Raw genomic sequence first — 14,879 nt, 5'->3', positions numbered from 1 at the left:
ACTCTAGAAGACAATAATGTCAAAACAACTATATCTAAATTCTCAAAGAAAAATGTGAATTGGTCTCAGCTCCCTCCCACCTCTCAGAAAGGTTTTTAATAATCAAATAAGAGAGGTAGAGAAAAAATTGGGAAAAGAAATGAGTGATGCAAGAAAATCATGAAAAAAAGTTAACAGCTTGGTAAAAGAAGTACACACAAAAAACAATGAAGAAAAAAACCTTTAAAAAGAGGATAGATTAAATGGTTAGCAACAACAACAACCAAATTCACTGAAGAGAAGAATTCCTTAAAAAGTAGAATTGATCAAATATAAAAAGATGTACAAAAATTCACTGAAGAAAATTATTCTCTTAAAAGTAGAGTTGACCATTAGGAAGAGGAGGCACAAAAGCTCACTAAAGAAAATAATTCATTAAAAATTAGAATCAGAATCAGACAAATGGAAGCTGTTTCCAAGAGACATCAAAAAACAATAAAAATCATGAGAATAAAAAAATAGAAGAAATCTCGAAATATCTCACTGGAAAAACAACTGATCTGGAGAATAGATTTAGAAGAAGTTTTACAAATTATTAAACTATCTGAAAACTATGATCAATAAAAAAGCCTCTAGACATCATTTTTCAAGAGATTATCAAGTATAAGTCCCAAACAAATCCAGTTTTCCAAAGTAAAAAAAAAAATAGTAGTGCAAAAAGATAAAAAATAAGTATATTTCAACATTTTTTAAAGATACAGAAGAGAACAAAAGGCAGTCCAGAAGGAACAGATAAGTAAAACAGTTTTGAAAGTGATGTATAGAATTTATTATGTTCTAAAAAGCAAGTGGTATGGTAGTAAAGATTTACAACTTCATATAGATATCTTTTTGTGCCCTGAGATGGAAATTTGCTTTTTTGGTTTTTTAGAATAAAAACAACTTCCCCTTCCAAAAATAAAGAAGCAAAAACCCTCAACTCATCTATTTGCCTTATTGGTTTCACACATCTTTATATAGAGATCTGACTATACAGCTTTTTTGATTGTAAATTTTCTTTGGCTCCCTATTGATCCACCTGAATGAAAGTTATATCCATAATGTGGCACCACTAGTCTTTCTAGCTTTAATTCATTTTACTCCTTTTCTTATATACTACTTACTAGAAACTGTTCTACCTCCATACTATTAGTTCACTCTGTTGCCTCTACCTGAACTCTCTCCCTGTTCAATTCATCTTTTAGTGCCTAATTAGGGTACTACTCCTTTAGTGTATTCCTTTTTGATTGCCTCAGTAGCTACCCCTCCTCAGATCTAATGTGGCATTTTGTTTTTTACTTTTAATCTATCTCATGTTACTTATTGTAGTTGTTTGTTTTGTCATTTTAGACTTCATGCTTTAGGATTAGGGCTTTCCAATTTGGAACTATGCTTAAAAAGTTATCAAAACATACCCTTTGATCCAGCAGTGCTACTACTGGGCTTATACCCCCAAAGAGATACTAAAGAAGGGAAAGGGACTTGTATGTGCCAAAATGTTTGTGGCAGCCCTGTTTGTAGTGGGTAGAAACTGGAAAATGAATGGATGCCCATCAATTGGAGAATGGTTGAGTAAATTGTGGTATATAAATGTTATGGAATATTCTTGTTCTGTAAGAAATGACCAGCAGGATGAATACAGAGAGGATTGGCGAGACTTACGTGAAATGGGCAGAACCAGGAGATCATTATATACCTCACCTCAACAATGATACTGTATGAGGATGTAATCTGATGGAAGTGGATTTCTTCGATAAAGAGATCTAACTCAGTTTCAGTTGATCAAGGATGGACAGAAGCAACTATATCCAAGAAAGAATACTGGGAAATGAATGTAAACTGCTTGCATTTTTGTTTTTCTTCCTGGGTTATTTATTCCTTCTGAATCCAATTCTTCCTGTGCAACAAGAGAACTATTTGGTTCTGCACAGATATATTGTATCTAGGATACACTGTGACATGGCATTGCCATCTGGGGGAGGGAGTGAAGGGAGGGAGTGGAAAAGTCAGAACAGAAGTGAGTGCAAGGGATAATGTTGTAAAATAAAATTACCCAGGCATGGGCTCCATCAATAAAAAGTTATTTAAAAAAAAAAAAAGGATTAGGGCTTTCACTTTAAAATACTGTAAAATTGTGGCTTCTTAGAGCCTAGTATAGCATGGTCTATAGAAGACATTTGATGAGTTTTTGTTGAATTGAATTAAATTGAAGGACTTTTTTGTAGAGGGGAGAGATTAATAAACTAAACGAATTACTTAGGAGTAGGAAGGACTCAATAGATATGAAAAGATATGCAAAGTAGAAAGCAAATTGGATGTACAGTTATAGGAAATAGGTCCAAATATAAGTTTTGTCATTTACTACCATTATGATCCTGGGCAAACAAATCTTTTTATTTCCCTGGGTCTCTATTTTTTCAACTGAAAAATGAAAGACTTAAATTAGATGACCTGTAATGTCTTTTTCCTACTGTAAATCTATAATGTTATTGCAGAAATAGAACTCAAGACATGGGGAAGGGAATCATCTTAAATAAATCAAGGTTTCAAAAGAATGTGTGGCTGATAATGGTGCTGGTTTGTGAGATTTTTTTTTTTTATCAGTAATTCTTATTTTTATATCTTCTATTCTGGAGATTTATTCCATATAACAAAGAATTTTTAAAGGAAAATGAGGAAAGAAAACAAGAAAAATAAATCAGCAAAATTAATAAATCAAAAACAAATCTTGACAGCTTAGAATAATCCTCTAACCTTGTGCACTCCTATCTCAGTAAAAAAATAAGGCAATATTTTCTCATGAAATAATTTATAGATGTGTGAAAAATCAGAATTCAGCTTTGGAGTTTATATTTTGTATTTTGTAGGAAATACAACCTTAATGTAAGTGAATATTTTCAGCAGAGAACTGAAAATATAGTATTAGGTCATTGAAGAGCTATCAGTTTTGGAGTTAATCTTTAAAAAGCTGATAAATGCTTATAAATACTGAATTGAAGCTATAGGAGTGAATAATTATAGGAGAGAGAATATAAAACGAAGCAGTCAAAGTCTAAAATTTGAGGACTTTGTGTTTAGAAGGTAAGAGGAGGAAGAAGAACCAGTGAGGGGAAACAGTGTAGATGGAAATGAGAAGCCATAGAATTGCAGCATCATGGAATCCCTAAGTGACAGCTTTCCCTCATGTTTTAGAATAATAGTATTTTGAGATGCAATTCAAATCAAGTGAAAATGAATCTGTGGGAAGGGGGAGGAGTTGTTTGGATTGTATTTGGTTATAATCTTAGCTTTTACCAATTTAAATCAAGTTGGGATGAAGTATTAACTATTATTCCAAATAAAATATAACATTTTTACTTTTTATGGACTGATATTATGGTGATTAATCTTCTAGTTGTTGAATGAAGATCAGCGTGGTGTCACTAGATGGATGGCAGGATGGCTTGGTGGAGGAGGATCAAAAAGTGTACCTAGCACACCTCTGAGACCAAATCAGCAATCAATGTTCAATAGTGTAAGAATTTCTTTATTCTTTTTTACATATAGTAAAATGAAAGCTTTGTCATTTTGTCATTTGTCAAATGTCATGCTTTGTCATAAAATCCTCTTAGAAAGATAGAATTGTGCATTGTAAAGAATAATGGAGTAGGTGACTTCTCAAGTCTCTTTCAAATTTTTGATTCTATGGAATTAGAGGGGCCTGTGTTTTAAGTCCATGATTACTACTTAATGGTTATGTGACCTTGGGGAAGTTATATGAAACTTTCATCTAACCTGATCGGATTTCATCTAAAATGAGACTTTTATCTAACCTGATAGGATCATTGCAAATTTTCTTCCTTTTTCCACCAAAGTTTTCCTGGAGGCCTCATCATGATGTGTAGGCAACACTAGGTTCTTGAACACTTTATGGCATTGGATCCCAAGCTTTACCAAGTCTTACCAAGCTGGAAAGACTTGGAGAATGAACTCAGCAAAACTTCCTCTGTCTTCTGTGTATGGATCATTCTCACTAAGATCCAAGAAACTCAACCCTTAGTTGGCTTCACAGTGATTACTGTTTTTAGCTACAAAAGTTCCTGAAGACAGTCTACAAAATTATAGAAGAATTGTGTTGTCATGTCAATAAAGGAAGTACTTTTGCTGATCCTTGTAGTTTCGAAGTATTTAATTTATACATTTGTCTCATTTGTTTTAGTGTTTTCCTATTCTTTTTACATATATTCCATTGGTGTAATAGAAGAGGATTTAAGGAGAGGAAAATGCTACTATAGTTTTTGGTGTCAGTACGTGTTAAGAATTAAAGAGTTTTAGAAGATATTAAGTCTATATGGTAGAAAATAATGGCAGAATATAGGTTGGCAACTTTACCTTAAGATATTTTTACTTAAATCTTGAAATTTATATTATGATATCCATGTTGCAAAGCAAATATTAATTCTTGAAAAAGAACTTAAGATTTCAATTAAAATTATTGTTCAAAAATAAACAATATTTTACAGCACTTTTTTTTTAAATTTTAGTCTTTTTCAGAACTCTTTGTCAAGTTTCTGGAGACAGAATCCTGTCCAAGCCTTCCTCCACCAAAGCTCTCTGTTCATGGTTTGAAACCTTTAGATTCGCCAGAAAGGGGAAAACTAACTAATTCAGCATCAGGTAATTTTATAGATAAAAACATATTAAAACTGGTTTTTATATTTAGTGTGTGATTCTGTATGCATGGGAGTTCCTGTTGAAGACTGATATATATCAATACCTTTTTCTGCAACTTACATAGTCTTAGAGAATTTGCTTGGGGCATCGAGAGATTAAATGAATTGTGCAGGGTTCCACAGCTAGTATGTGTCACAGGTGGAACTTGAACCCAGGTTTTCTTGGCTCTGAGGTTTTCTTTCTATTCATTATGCCTTGCTAATATTTCATTTTATTATGTATATTTTAAAGTGACGTTAACTAAAATAGAATGTCTTTTATGAAGGAAACAGATTTTCTCTTTCTGCCTTGTACATAATGGACAAGTATTTATTAAGTTTTTACCATGAATGATGCAATTGCATGATAAAATGATTGATTTACATTTGTGAATTCATGCTCTGGGTGCTTTGTTTTAAATTTTTTAGTGATTTATTTTTATAAATCACTTAACTTTTCAAATATCTCATTTTCCCCTCCCTACTCAACTGTGTAGTTGATAGTTCAGTTGTTAAATCATGTCTGACTCTTCGTGACCCTGTGGTCTGTTCTGTTATATGGAGTTTTCTTGGCAAAGACACTGAAGTAGCTTTGCCATTTCTTCTCCAGTGGTTAAAGCAAACAGAGATAAAATGACTATCTAGGGTCACATAGATAGTTAATATCTGAATCCAGATTTGAACTCAGATCTTCCTAACTCTGGGCCCAGTGCACTATCCATACGCTGCCATCTAGCTGCCTCCTTAGCCACCCTTTGTAACAAAGAATAATAATAGCTATGCTAGCATTTATGTAGCTTCTCTATGTTTCAGACATTGTACTAAGCACTTTGTATTCTGCTGAGCATTTTATCTCATTTAATTCTCACAGCCATCTTGGGAGATAGGTGCTGTTATTATCTTCATTTTATAGTTGAGGAAACTAATACAAACAGGTTAAGTGACTTAACTAAAGTCACATAACTAGTATCTGAAGCCAGATTTAACTCAGCCAGCTCTTCCTGACTGTAGGCCCAACTCTTTATCTACTTTGTCACTTAGCTACTTAAATAACAAAGAAGAAAAGAAGAAAAAATTGTTTAACAAAACTAACCAACACACCAACCAGATCTAAAATTATATTCAATAGAAGATATATTTTAAATTTAAAAATTTTGTTATTTGCCTACTATGGGCAAGAGACCCTGTCTGAAACCTGATGTTTTAATAATAATGAAGAATTAGCGATGATTCAACCACACTGTCACATGATTTTCATATATGACAAAAGGAATGAGAGTGCACTACATGGTATTATAGTCAAAGAATAAATGGCATTTTCTTCTGTCTAAAGCTTTTTAGGTCCATTCTGGGATTCAAACTCACAATCTCAGCCTTATTATAAACAAAGATTGTAACAGACCAAGTCAGTTGATCTAGGCATGAATTATAAAATACTTCAGGTGCCCTTTTTGATCCATTTTGATCCAGTGTTCTGTGGACCTTGATTGCCACTGAAAATAAAGAAGTGTCATTGAGGATAACTACTTTTGTTTTTGGAATCCTTGTTCTCCTTGTCCAGGGGGGAAAAAACTACTTCTGTAAACTTGTGAGTTACCTTGTAAATACTGTAAGGATACTGATTGCAAACTATTGGCTAGCTCCCTGAAGGGGTCAGCCAGCATCAGAATAATTTAAAGTCTTTGGTCTTTAAGGGGAGAAGTAAAGGAGGCAAACAAGCAAAATCCTGGATTTTGGAGTCCAGAGTCACCAGCCTCTCTCCTCCTTGTCCTGCCTACCTCTGGCCTCTCTCCCTCCACCCTTCAATGCTTGCCTATGATTATCTTAATACCAAACATTCAGCAAGCACCAAAGGTGAGAAGAGCCATTTATCCAAATATATGCTATTAGAGTCATTGTCTCATATCAAATAGGTAATTAGGTAATTAGCCATAAGTGCAACTTTGTCTGATTAAAGCATGCAGTTTTGGAGTTTCAGTCCTTTATATCGATCTTTGCATACTTCCTAGTTTGCATGTCAGATATCCCACTCCAAGGAAAAAGATGGAAGAATTTTCACTCTGTAATAGAAAAAAAAATTATTTAAATTATTGTAATCCTTAACTAAAAATAACCCTTTTATAGGGAAAGAAATGTTGATCTCTTCTATATAGAAGGTTCAGAACTTTCATGGTGGTCTAATGAAAACCCTTGGTATTTACTCTATGGCTATAGTTTGAATTGAGAATAATTTGTTTGGTCATTCAGGATTTGGCATTAAAGTATTTTCATAATTATAACAGGAATTATATATAGAGGAATGGAAATGCATGTGGTGGTTATGAATAGAGTACAATATCTTATTAATAGTGACTTGCAAGAAAAAAATAACAAATGTTAACTAGAAAATATATGATCAAAAAGGATAACAGATGGATAACATAAATATTATATTTACATTATGAAATGTTAAAGAACCTAGAAGAAAGTCTAGTGCATAGTGGATAGGTCCTCTATGAAGAACTTATGGGAAGACATGACCAAGAATTACATAGGATGAGAATATGTATATTGTGATCTGTCATTTTAGACAAAATATCTGCATTGAGATCACAGATTCTTTGAAGAATACATTTTTTTTATTGTTTAGTGTAATCTAAACTCAGATATTTTATCTTTTGAGTAAGAAGTTGGCAGATAAACTTAAAAATTGAAGTCTTTTTACATCTTAATCATTACTAAGTTTTGTGTTAAATTAAAATGCTATTTCAATGTAAATTAACTAAAGTAGAATCACTTGAAGCTTTTCCAGATTGATAAGACTTGCTAGATCTTGAATTCTAATGGCATGATCTTTCACTTCCTCACCACAATAAGGAATTTGAGTGTAGTCTCCCTCCCCTTGGAGGTTAATATTATAGAATTTCACAATAAATAAACCTCTTTCCCTTTGGTATGTTCATTCAGTATTGAAAGTTCTCATTTTAAAATATCTGCATATGTACTGTAGAACTTTTAGTTACATCCCAAATCTACTCATCTCCATTTGCATAGTAAGAAACAAGTATTCTTTTGAAGGTTTAGAGCATTAAAAATGCGTTTAATATTACACTCGTTAAAATTCATACAGATGTTAAATTTGAAAATTTTAGTGTCTAACTCTTCATTTTTAAGAGTAGATTGAGAATTTATATGTTACTCTTGTTTATGTTACTATTGATAAATATCAAATCTTGTCATTTATTGCATTTAGAGAATAAGCATATGCTAGCATGAAATGATTTTTATTAAGAATATGATGCTAAGTAAACTGGTTTTTTTATACCTTAGATACAAAAGGATCTGGAAGCAGTAGACGACCAGATGTAAATCCATTCTTGGCACCACGTTCTGCAGCTGTACCTCTAATTACCCCAGCTGTGCATGGAGTTAGTGGAACTGGACATTTGCTTATGAAGCCCATTTCAGATGCTTTGCCTACATTTACACCTTTGCCAGTTTTACCTGATAACAGTGCTGGTGCTGTGCTCAAAGATCTCTTAAAGCAATAGATGATGCTGAAAGCTGAGTTAAGATATAGCACTTTAAAGAAGCCGTGAACACTTTTTGTAAATACCTTACCACAAGAGGCCTTTTGGAAAAAGTCATATACTTGTTTGCATTTTTTTCTTATTTCTCTAAATTTGATTATGAAGTAGTGAATGCTTCTGGGAATTGCATATATCCCAAATTAAGTGCCCAATGCCCAGTATTTTTTTTTTCTTTGTTGACTCTACAAGCTCATTTTTGGCTGATGGAAATTTGATCTGTCATTTTCTACCGCAAAAGAGATGTATGGTGGATGTTAGAATGACCAATGATAATGTTTTGGGTTATTCCTTCTCTGGCCCAAGTTGTTTTTAGGGAAAAAAAAATTATTAGAAGCCAAAGTACAGGAATTTGGTGGAGTAATTCTAGACTTCTTTGTTTAGTGGAGAAATCAGAATCAAAGCATGTTCTAAGCTGTTCTGGAGCACTTAATTTAGGCATGCCTAATTTTTTTCCTTTCATAAATTATGACGGATTTATTAAGCCAAGCCAAAGTGGAATGTGCTGCTTGATTCTGAGAATATTTCTAAGAGGATAGCCTATTACTGATATCAAATATGCAAAAAGAAATTATTTAAAATTGAAATTCTAAAAGAGTCTGTCCAAATCAGAAATTTTCTGTATTTGGTTTTTACTGGTATGTGATCATTAGCATTTTTTAAATGAGGCAGTTGGTGTCATGATTAGTTGTACTATAATTGTAGTTAAATAGATGGAGTAGTGTAGTTAAGTAACTATATACAAATTAATTATGTAATGGTACATTTAGTTTCAAGATAGCATTTTTTTTTTCTGATTTGAGGGTTTTTTATGAGACACACTAAGAAAGTCAAGTTGTTTTTGACGGTGATATAATCTAGACCACCAGCACCAAGAGTTTGAAATTAGAGAAAGTGTATTTCTTTTAATTTTATACAAAACCTTCATAAAGAAATAATGCCAACCTGGAATTTAATTAATTGTATCAGGATGTTAATATTTGTATTAGAAGTTGAAGATGTACATTTAAAAACACATTTCTTGCCATTTTTGTAAATTTCCATGTGGATTTAAAATGTAAACATCTGTATAGAAATGAAAAGTTAAAAGATACTTATCCAAATATGTAAATAGATCTGGTTAATGCCAGAACTGAAGCTGGTTATTTATAAATTTTGCTATAATTAACTGTATACTTTGTACTTTGTGAGACAGACTGGAAGATTTTTAATTATACGTGGATAGGTAGAACTTACCTTCTGAAAAATTGAATCCCTAGGACAATGCTGTCTCATATTCTTGATATCATTTCATTTATTTCATCACCTAACTAGTTTTATCCTCATTCCTTATTAAGTCTATGTTAAAAAGGAAGTTATCATTCAAGTTCTATATTAGAACTGTCACACTACTCTGTTAGCTATATTCCATTGTTTCCCCTTGAAATTTTTACTGTTATAAGACATATTTAAAATACAAGATTGTATAGAATCTTCCAAAACAATAAATATAACAAATTTTTTGTTTTTTTTATTATTTAAGTGAAGATTAAAAGATTCAGTTGTTCAACTTTTTACAGTGAATTGATCGTACATAACTCCATTCTTTTGTGTAAAATTTATTCAGGGTTTTTTTCTTGTTGATATTTAAGAAATGTTTTTTGGGGGATATTTTAGAAATTGAAATGAGTTTTGTGAAAATTGAAGCCATTACTCAAAGTAACTTTTCCATTCATCACTCGTATTTCTTTTCTAGCCTGAAAACATTTTAAAGATTATAAATAATAATAAAAGAACTCTTACAAATTTTGAAATTTGCCACTTGGAAATTCATTACATATCTTGAAATATATACCAAAGAAGCAAAACTTTTTTTTTTTTTTTTTTTTTTTTTGTGTGTGTGTGTGGGGGGAGTCTCACAGTAGTGTGAATTTCTTCTTTTTGGTTTTGTTTCATGAGTAACACCTTGTGATAATACTTTGAGTCAATGAAAATGTTTCCTACTGTTATTGAAGCATCATTTCTTTGGAATAACAGAAAAACAATTCCTAAATATTTAAAGAATATTTACAATACATACATTTTTATTTGGTGGGGGTGGGGCGGGGAGGAAGAAGTGGAGTATACAGAAATGCTAGTTCATTTTCTACTACAAAAGAGATGTATGGTGGATGTTAGAATGACCAATGATATTATTTTGGGTTATTCCTTCTCTGGATCCAAGTTGTTTTAGATTTTTTTTTTCTTTCCTGTGGCTTAAAATAAATAAAAAAGTAGTTATGTAATTATGCACTGACTACTTAGTTACCATAATAAAGCATAGTTTTACATATTACATAATTATCATTTGAATGACACATTGTCTCTAAAATTGTACTCTGTATGATTTAGATATACATTATTACAACTAACTTCCTATTGTTGGTGTTTACAGTTGAAATCTTTAATGGCAGTGTCATTTTATTCTGACACCTGAGTTTTTCTTCTAAAAATTTAATGTTGAATGAATGAGTGAGTGAATGAATAAAAAGAATAAAAAATAATATTTAAATGCTTACTATATGTCTGGCATGATGCTAATGTACATCATTTTATCTGAAGGGATACGTTTTAAAGTTAGCACTTTAAACATTGCTGAGCCTAAAAGTGATTTCACTGCTTTCCTATATTTAAACTTTGTGCCTGAATTCTCATTTAAAAGTCACAGTTTTTCATAACATTCCTAATTGTTTAACTACTACACTACAATTTAAAATTTAACCACTACAATTAAAAACAAACAAAATATAACCATGTACCATCTGACTATTTGATTTCTTCTTGCTTTTCTTTAATGGGTAAAAAGAATTTGATTGGAAGAAGGAGGGAATGGTTTCATTGGAACCAACTATTTAAACAAATTAGTTTTTTCCCCATGGCAAAATCTCTCCACTTTTCATTTTCATTTTCTTTTTTAAACAGAGCAATGCCTTTTATTTGGAGAAATGATGGTTAAAACTGTTGCTAAATGAGTAAGAAAAAAGCCTTTGTGTTTGGGAACAGTAATCAGAACTGTCAAAAAACTTTTGAATTGTATTTTTCAAAAGTAATACAATTTTCCCCTCATATATTCATTTAAGAGATCTTCTTCCACTTACCAAAACTATTTTAGAAGATTTCATAAATATAAACATGCTTTTTTGAAGCATGTTCCTGTGGGGAAAGGGGAGGGAATAGTACTTTTAATTTTCTAACAGTTGTGCACCTTTGTTTGCCTGCAAGATAAAATTTTCAAAGTTTTCCTTACCTAGTAATATTGAATATTTAATTTTTAGATTTTAGAAAAATAATTTTTTGGAAAGCTTGAAATTTATAGCACACAGCCTTCAGATCACTTTGTGCTTTATTAAGTCACAGTATTTCTGAACTTTTTGGGAGCATTGCGAGTCTTTAAAAGCTCTAAATAAAGATGATATATGTAAGTTGGCAATGTATAACACAATAAAAAAAAATTAGCAAGCAGCTGCTGGCATTTTCTTTAAGAGGGAGAAAAATGACTTACACATGTTGTTTACAACAGCAATGAGTGAACTACTGCACCCAAGTTCCACAAGTTTATAGTTGAAAACCAGATATTTCTAGTTATGTTGTACAATGTAAGCTTTGGAAATGTAAGTATAAAAGTTTTTTGCTTTTAGTTTCAACAAATCAAGATGATAAGAGTATGAGAGATGATGATGAAGGGATCCAGATACTATGAATTTTTAATTATTTTTCCCACTGCCTGATATAAGCCAGAAGTTAGATTCTTTATTCTTTGAGGTCATAAATCAATTTTTGTTTTATTATTATTTAAAAAAAATTTTGGTTAGTGTGAACTCTTTGCAGTAATAAAAAAGAGTAAATTAACTACTGGATCCAGAGAACCCTCTTTTAAGTATTGGGAGGAAAAGGTAGACTTTGGCCTTAAGTAGTTTATAGTACATGAGAACATAAGACAACTGTTATACATGTAATTATAATAAACAATATTTAAGATAAATGCATTAGAAAGAACAAACTGAATTGTAATTTTAAAGTCCAAGAGGTAAGGTAACATTACTGAATGGGGATCAGTGAAGACTTCATGGAAGAGGCATGGAATTCAGCAGGAAATGATTGGGAGGGAGAACAATTGAGTTCCGATTGGAGCATGTTCAGGCTATGTATGGAGGGGGAAGAATAATTGAGTGGAGTTGAGTAAAAGAAGATTAAAGCTCTAATATGTATGGTTGCTTCTATAATGGGTAAAAAGAATTTGATCAGAAGAGGGAGGGAATGGTTTCATTAGAACCCTCTCCATTTTTCATTTTCATTTTCTTTTTTAAACAGAGAAATGCTTTTTATTTGAAGAAGTGATGGTTAAAACTGTTGCCAAATGAATAAGAAAAAAGCCTGTGTGTTTGGAACAGTAATCAACTGTCAAAAAACTTTTGAATTGTATTTTTCAAAAGTAATACAATTTTCCCCTCATATATTCATTTATTCATGGAAGGCCCTGAATGCTAGGTAGAGTTTGAACTTTGCTCATTGGATGACGGGGAACCACTGATTTTTGTACACAAAGGATAGCATTAGATCCATTCATAAATTCTATTCATATTAGTTTAAGGGTAGTTTGGAAGGTTAAATAGAGTGGAGTTGGGGTTTAGGGTATTTAAAGAGAATATCAATATTTATTATGAAATCTCCTAGAATAAGGGCAAGAATATGGGAGGAGAGAAAGATTGTGAGCTAGATACTAAATTCATTTGGGGAAAGTAGGAGAGTATTTTGGAGGTTGGTAGATAATAGCTGCCAGAATTTTGATTGAGTGCTAGGGATGTACCGAACCTCAAGGGTAGAGAAGTTACTGAATGAAAGTGGCAGGAGGGAGCAAGTATTCTAATTGCCCCACCTTAACCAGTGAGTTGAATGAAATTGCAGCCAGTAGTAGAAAAGGGAACCAAGGAGGTTGTTTCATAGAAGGGAGCCACATCTCAAGGAGAACCAGAAAATTGCAAGACTGAGAAATGAAGATTTAAGATGAAAGCCATCTTAAATCTTCATTTCTCAGTCTTGCAATTGTTGGAGTAAACATTCCAGAGAACACAGAGGAAGGGGTGGATGACTTTGGAGTGGGACATTGGAGAGAGTGGATTGAAGAGGATGAAAATAAGGTTTTGGGGGGTGTGTGAGGAATAGGGTGTGAATAATGACCAATGAAAATTCCAAATCAATGGAATGGATAAGACATAATTGGGGAGCTTGTAAATCATCAAGGGGTGATTTTAGATATTTTCATGTCCCTAAGGCTTTGGCTTTACAGTGGAATCCTTTCAGAACCATATGCAGTTTAGGGAAGAGGACATAACAGAACTATCACAAGCATCATTAATGTACATCAAAACGAAAAACAAACTGCGTTTTTAAAAAAAATAATACCCCCCCCAAAAAAAACCAAATAGGAAATATTGAAAATTAGTAGAGAACTAAACTGGAAATCTAAAAATCTAGAAATGATGAGTAAAACCTAGTTTTATTTAAAAAAAAAAAACTAACAAAAACTGCTAAATCTTTAGCCAACTTGTTATAAAAACAAGAAGGCAGAAAATTAAATCAGCATGATAGTAAATGAATAAGGGATATCACAACAAACCCAAAGAAATAAAAAGGATTATCAGAACTCACTATGCAAAATCAAATGAGAAAACTGAGAAAGCAAAAGAAATGAGTAATACTTTTAAAAATATAAAGTACCTAAGTAACAAGACCAAATAGAGATTTTCACTAGTCCAATCTCAGAAAAAAAAGAAATAAAATGAGTAATAAAAGGATTGTGAAAGGAGAATGGTCCTGGTAGATTCACAGGATAATTTAAACTTCTAAATTTAATGTAGAAATTATTTTCAAAAATCAAGAAATTGCTTTATCAGATTTTTTTGAGACACATATGGCCCTGATTCCATATCAGAGATATGTATAGCAAACAAAATCTATAGATCAGTGAATACTAATCACTGAATATTCAAAATATTAATTAAGAATAAAAACATGATTATCTCAACTGATAGAGAAAAAGCCTTTGATAAAGTACAATATTCATTTCATTTTATAAATCCTACAAAATATAGGCACGGAGAGAGCTTTTATTAATATCAGAAAATGTATCAAAAACCAAAAGAGAATATCATATATAAGTGGTGATCCATTAGCAAGCATGCTCAGTCTTCCTATTATTTGATGTAATTTTGGAAATGATAACAGCAATAAGTCAGAGAAGTTAAAGGTGAAAAGATATATAGGAAAAATGGTTATAAAAACTATTCCAATTTGCCAATAACATTATAATTTATTTAAAAATTCTAGGAGAATGGTAAAGACATTAGCTTTAAAGTTTCTGGCTGCAAAAATAACATTTTTATATAATATCAAAATGAAAGTAATAGAATGGAAAATACCATTCAAAATAAGTACAAAAGCATAAAACACGTGGAGCTCAGCCTATCAAAGTATACAAAACATCTGCCTATATTCACTTGTGAAACTCTTTATGGAAATGAAAAGGAACTTAAATAATTTGAGAACCATTCAGTGGTCATTGCTGAATTGTGTCAATATGCTAAAA

At 31.8% G+C, this 14,879-nt stretch overlaps 1 protein-coding gene across 1 annotated transcript in view; it reads left to right on the top strand.

Moving 5' to 3' along the window:
• The window catches only part of TRIP11 (thyroid hormone receptor interactor 11), a 91,308-nt gene extending 81,531 nt beyond the window's left edge, over window positions 1-9,777 (top strand). The window contains exons 19-21 of the mRNA XM_012547137.3: window positions 3,413-3,532; window positions 4,542-4,674; window positions 8,019-9,777. Coding sequence (XP_012402591.1) covers window positions 3,413-3,532; window positions 4,542-4,674; window positions 8,019-8,239 — 474 coding nt within the window. The 3' untranslated portion in view covers window positions 8,240-9,777. The remainder of the gene's footprint in view (window positions 1-3,412; window positions 3,533-4,541; window positions 4,675-8,018) is intronic.
• The last annotated feature ends 5,102 nt before the right edge of the window (window positions 9,778-14,879 follow it).

Source organism: Sarcophilus harrisii, chromosome 2 (assembly GCF_902635505.1).
Source record: "Sarcophilus harrisii chromosome 2, mSarHar1.11, whole genome shotgun sequence".
Taxonomy (NCBI): Eukaryota; Metazoa; Chordata; class Mammalia; order Dasyuromorphia; family Dasyuridae; genus Sarcophilus; species Sarcophilus harrisii.
The sequence above is the reverse complement of the archived record's forward strand: the minus strand, read 5'-3'. Positions and strand labels throughout refer to the sequence as shown.